Raw genomic sequence first — 6,029 nt, forward strand, 5'->3', positions numbered from 1 at the left:
ACGATTTCAATAACTCAGTCATGGGTTCGGGGTTGTTATAAATGTGTATGGGTAGGGTTTTGTGGCCTGCCTTGTGCAGGAGGTCAGACTAGATGATCATATTGGTCCCTTCTGACCTATGAGTCTATAGTAAAAATCAGAGTTTGTAGGTGGATTTTAGAGCACTTTTAAAAGTACTGCTCTTAAACTAGAAATTTTGGTTTTGGGGCAAGACTTCCACAAGGAGCCCCTGCTGTCTGCAGGCAGAGAACAAGGAACACACATAACACATTTTCTGAAAACTACAGAGAGTATGTCTTAAACAGTGCATGGAAGTCACTCAAGTTCAATTACTAAAGTATGTCACCTAGAGCCACCTAGTTATTGTGACAACAGCCTGTCTGGAACCCTCTGGTTTCAGCAGAGCCCTTGTTTTGCTGCACACATGTACTTCACCCTTTCAGGCAAGTGCATCAGTTTAGCTTGTGCTAACCCAGACTTAAAATCTTTACTCATAACACACTTTTGTATACTGGTTCTCCAAAGGGAACTGGAGGCTATGTGCTAACACAGCCAAATGCTGAGTGACCAGTCAGTTTGGGAAGGGTACACCTATTCTGAGCCCTAAGCATGTGAATTTTTTTTTTTTTTAAGGAAGGCTATGCCTTGGGAATCCCTTGCTCAAATTACCCCAACTTTGGACTACTAACCCTATTCCACCTTCACGTGAGGCACAGTAGTGTTCAAGGCAAGCTAACTCAGGATGTAGATTTTAAAACTTAAAACTTTTCCATTTACACAGGAAGCAACTCAACCTTAACTATACCAGAGCTACTGCTGTGCTATAATCTATATATGCAGTGGGGTTGTGGCAGTGCTGGTCCCAGGATTGTGGGGAGAGATGGCTGAGGTAATATTGGTTATTGGACCAAGTTCTGTGGGTGAGAGAGAAAAGCTTTGGAACTTACACTGAGCTCTTCTTCAGGTCAGAGCTGGAGAACTTGAAAATGACCTTTTTGTAAGCTAAGTTTTTTCTCACCACTAGAAGTTGGTCCATTCTGGCTGCACTTTTCCCCACACCTGCTCCTTTTTGCACCCTCCATCCGTGGCCTCATGAAGTTGCGAGACCTCATCAACCTCCTCCTGACCTTGCCAAACTCTCCATCTACACTACCAGGAGGAGGAGGATGCAGGGCGAGGGGGTGCTCTGCGACTGTGGGGCTTATTTCCATTCCTCCCTAGTTTCACACAGCCGGGCAGAGTTCCATGGGGAGCATCCACTGGCTCCCTCCACACCTTTGAGGAGCAGTGGGTGCTATCTAGGGTACTCTGCTTGGTGTCCCCATCTGGTACCCTTGCTTTGAACCTATGACCTTCACCTCAGTCCCTGTTTTTCTCATTTGTTGTCCCCTGTATTTATTTGGATACTGGGTTCAGGGGTTCCTCCTGCTATGCTGGGGGAGGGGCCTTTAGAAGTGGATGGGCTTGGGGCTGCCCACCTCCTGCGTTTTCCAATAAGACTAGAAGTTGGTGCAATTTCTCCTTGTCTCTGATAATCTGTCTGCTCCTACAGTAAAGGGAATGCCTAGACCCTGCCCCTAGCCTCCAGCTGACACCCATGGCAAACGGCCATAATTTGAATGCAGCTAGAGGACTGTGCAGAGCCCTGCGGGGGCAGGTGTAGCAGAGGTGTGCACGCTCAGGTAAAGCCCCCACCCATAGGCGAGTCTGTGCAGGTGTTTGGGGGGGTGCGGGTGTTTGTGGTAACAACAGCCTCGGGCTGCAGGCCTGGCCCGGGGCTCGCAGTAGCAGACGCTGGGTCAGTCACCCCTGGTACAAACACGGACAAGCTGCACTGGCTCCGCTCTGGCCAGAACTGTCTTGTGCAACAGCGGCTCCGCCGGCTCGTTTCCTTCGCTGCTGGCCGCGCCACGTGCTGGGGCTGGTCACAGGCCCCGCCCGCCCTCGCGCTGCGGTTCAGCCCCGGCGCACGAGGCGNACGGCGCTATTGCAGGTAGCGCATATCGCCCACTATTGCCACTCCTGCAGTAACAGCTCACCTGCCCAGGCAGCAGTGACACGTGGAAGAGCAACTTTTCCTCTTTTATTGGCTGTCGCCCGTCCCTTCCTCCCGTATTTCATTGGCTGGTGCAGCAGCCCCTCGCAAAAGCCATTGGTCTCCGTCTGGTACCTGCAGGGATGGAGAACGCCCTCTTTTTCGCTGCCGCCTCCCATTGGTTGGTGAGCGAGAGCGCTGACCGCTACCATTGGCTGTTCCTGTAGCCGCCAGGCAGGGATTGGCGGTCGGGCGCCGCGCCCCGCCGACGGGGTGTTTGGGTTGGTAAGGTGCTGGAGGAGCCGAAGCGTGAGGTCGCGCTGCCGCCTGACAGTTATTCAGTCGGGTTGCCGCAGCCTCGTGCGGTGGCATCGCGCGCGACTCCTTCGGGCTGCCGAAGCCCCAGCGCTGCCGTCGCCAGGCGCCGCTTCAGCAGCGTCCGCGCCCCACTACCGCTTGGGCGCCCGAGCGGCAACGAGGGGAGGTGCCGCCGCGACCATGCCGGTGCCCGGGCGGGGGAGGGAGCCAACGGGAGCGGCCGCCCTGCCACAGCCGAGCAGCGCCCGCCGGGACAGGCGCCTGCCCCCCGCCTGAACCCGCACCATGGACGAGCGGCTCCACAAGTGGCTCCTGCCGCCGCTGCTGACGCTGCTCTTCGTGCTCATCATGTACCAGTACGTGTCCCCGTCCTGCCCCGGCGCCGCCTGCCCGCGCCGCCCGCCCGCCGCGCACCGCCGAGCCGGCCAACCGCACGCTGGGCTACCGCTCGCTCTTCTACCAGCTGAACTTCGACCAGCCCGTGCGCAACCCGGCGCGCTTCCCGCGCCGCCCGCCCGCCGAGCTGGTGCTGGTGGTGCAGGTGCACGAGCGGGCCGAGCACCTGCGGCTGCTGCTGGACTCGCTGCGCCGGGCCCCGGGCGTGGAGAACGCGCTGCTGGTGCTGAGCCACGACCTGTGGTCGGAGGAGCTGAACCGGCTGGCGGCGGAGGTGGAGTTCTGCCAGGTGCTGCAGATCTTCTTCCCCTTCAGCACCCAGCTCTACCCCCGCGAGTTCCCCGGCCACGACCCCCGCGACTGCCCGCGCGACATCGACAAGGCGGCGGCGCTGCGCCTGGGCTGCATCAACGCCGAGTACCCGGACTCCTTCGGCCACTACCGCGAGGCCAGGTTCTCCCAGACCAAGCACCACTGGTGGTGGAAGCTGCACTTCGTGTGGGAGCGGCTCCGGGCGCTGCGGGAGCACACGGGGCTGGTGCTCTTCCTGGAGGAGGATCACTACCTGGCCCCCGACTTCTACCACGTCCTCAAGCAGCTTTGGGCGCTGAAGCAGCAGGAGTGCCCCGAGTGCCAGGTCCTCTCCCTTGGCAGCTACAACGTGGTGCGGGGGGGCTTCTCCGGCAAAGCCGACAAGGTGGAGATGAAGACGTGGAAGTCCACCGAGCACAATATGGGCATGGCCTTCAGCAGAGACACGTACCAGCAACTGATCGAGTGCACAGATGCCTTCTGCACATACGACGACTACAACTGGGACTGGACGCTGCAGCATTTGACTATCTCTTGTCTTCCCAAATTCTGGAAAGTGCTAGTACCCGAAATCCCCAGGGTTTTTCATACAGGGGACTGTGGCATGCACCACAAGAAATCCTGCAGACCAGCCACCCAGAGTGCCAAAATCGACTCACTCTTAAGTAGCAACCAACAGTACCTGTTTCCTGAAACAATGAGTGTCAGTAAAAGGTACTCCATGGCACCTCTCTCTCCTCACGTGAAAAACGGAGGGTGGGGAGATATTAGAGACCATGAACTCTGTAAAAGTTATCGCAGACTGCAGTGAAAATCAAACTCTGACATAGCCTCTCTCTTGAATTATTCCATACTGTCTTATGGACAAAAGTGAATAAAAGGGTTTCTGCTTTAAGATGAATAAACATTCTTGTAAAAGTTGTCCAAACCTAGTAATCTTTCATGTTTCCCTGTTAATTTTTTTAAATGGGACAGGCTTTATGGCTGAGATTAGATAGAAAACAAACTTTAAGCCCAGATACAGAAAGTGGCTATTACGCTGCGCTTACTGACAAGGCTAAACATTAAAATGCATCTCTTATCTATTACATTAGAGCGCTTTTCACTTTCAGAATCTCTTAAACTCCATGTAAAATACACTTTGAAATGAGCAAATCCATGATACTCAACCTCCTGAGAAGAGTAAGGTGGAATGGAATAAGCTTGACTGAACTCCAGTCAGTTCAGTCCAGCAGCCCTGTACTGTTTTAAATAATATTCTTATTGTTTAAATTCAGTGACATTAAAGTAAAATCATTCAGCATTTCACAAGCTTGTACTATTTTATTAGGCTTGCTTGAGATTTGGTGCATATCTGTAAAAGCATTCTCTTATTTGTTATGTATTTGATTATATGAAAAGGGACAAATCATTGCTCAGTTTAATGTAGAAATATATTTTTTTTTGTTCTGCCAAAATAAAATTCAAATTTGTAATACCATGAAAGTCCTTGATTCTGAAAAAAACATTAGTTTAAACCTTTCTTCCTATGACAAAACTCATTTTTTCTAATGCAAAGAGGGTTTAAAAACACACCAAATGTCATTACCTATTCAATGTCGTTTAAAAAAAAATCAGTAATGGAGTTAAAATAGAGAAACACTATTACCTCATTTGAAAGAAAGTAATCACAACACTTAGCCTTCAAATTAATCAGCCATATAAAAAGAACAAACATACTGTTTAATGAAAACATATGCTGAACTGGAACTGAAAGCCAGAAACAATACAACACAATGCCATTTGTTAAGTGAAATATGTCTATTCTCACTGTAGCGATGCATTTTTTTAAATGTCACTTACCATTGAAGTATTACAAATTTATCAATACTAGTTAAAGAAGTTTTGTGGAATAGCCTTAAAACAGATTTCACTGAACAACCTAGACAAAGTACAGAGGGGGAATGTACGTGACAGCTGGAATGCAGTCATTCTCTAAACATCAGCTAGTCCCCATAAACCATAGCAAATACCTACCAAGCTTGAAAAAATTGGGTGACAGGAATTATTCTAAAAGTACTTCCATGTAGCTAGATGACTTACAGACATGAATAAAAAAAAAAGTGGATAAATTTGTTGCATTAAGGCTGAAGAAAACTCTACTGCACTTGTATTAAGATAATAGAGGGTCAGTGGCCTTTTGTTCCTGTCTAAAAATAATTATTGCTCAGTGAAACTGCTTAACTTGTGTGCTGATAGATAAGACAACTTTCAACAAAACTCTTTAATTTTCTCTCCTTTATGGGATGTGAATAAATTGCTTAAATGTATTCACTGGAGAGGAAACGACTGTTATGAAGCCATCTCAATATGTGGATGTTTATTACTTTTTAAAAAAACAATGTGTGCCAAAACAAATTGTTCTCCTGGGTAATTTAACTGTCAAATTTTAGAGTTAGAGAAGATGGGTGAGGTGGTTTCTTTTACTGAATCAACTTCCTGTTGGTGAGAGAGACAGACACTTTATGCAGAGCTCTTCTTCAGAGTTGACTTGAAGAAAAGCTTCGTGTAAGTCTCTCTCATCAACAGGAAGTTGGTCCAGTAAAAGTTATTACCTTATCCACGTTGTGTCTCTAATATCCTGGAACCAACACAGTACGGTAGATACATTTTAGAGTTGTCATAAGCAATAAAATTCAGTACTTCCGGTTGGCACAGCTATGTAAGCAACCTACTTTTATGGGAGATTTGAACTGTAAATCAAATTTAACCTAAGTTTGTTCAGAAGTACATTTTCTTCAGCATGTACAACAGTTTGTAAAGGAACTGGTTTTTGTTGTTTTTTGGAAAGTGACAGAAAAGGGATCTGAAAGTTTAATATCAAAGCTTAGAAGTCTGCTTGCTTATTGTTGCTCTTCCACTGCCATGCAATCCCAACAGGCAGCATATTTAAACCCCAGAAATTTATTTTGAGTGGTAGGAATAATTT

The 6,029-nt window shown here is 48.8% G+C and overlaps 1 protein-coding gene across 1 annotated transcript in view; it reads left to right on the forward strand.

Annotated features, from left to right (window-relative positions):
• The window catches only part of MGAT2 (alpha-1,6-mannosyl-glycoprotein 2-beta-N-acetylglucosaminyltransferase), a 10,771-nt gene extending 6,788 nt beyond the window's left edge, over positions 1 to 3,983 (forward strand). Inside the window, exon 2 of the mRNA XM_075064659.1 lies at positions 2,711 to 3,983. Within this exon, the coding sequence (XP_074920760.1) occupies positions 2,711 to 3,872 (1,162 nt within the window). The 3' untranslated portion in view covers positions 3,873 to 3,983. The remainder of the gene's footprint in view (positions 1 to 2,710) is intronic.
• The last annotated feature ends 2,046 nt before the right edge of the window (positions 3,984 to 6,029 follow it).

Source organism: Chelonoidis abingdonii, chromosome 4, assembly GCF_003597395.2.
Source record: "Chelonoidis abingdonii isolate Lonesome George chromosome 4, CheloAbing_2.0, whole genome shotgun sequence".
In the NCBI taxonomy this organism is placed as follows: Eukaryota; Metazoa; Chordata; order Testudines; family Testudinidae; genus Chelonoidis; species Chelonoidis abingdonii.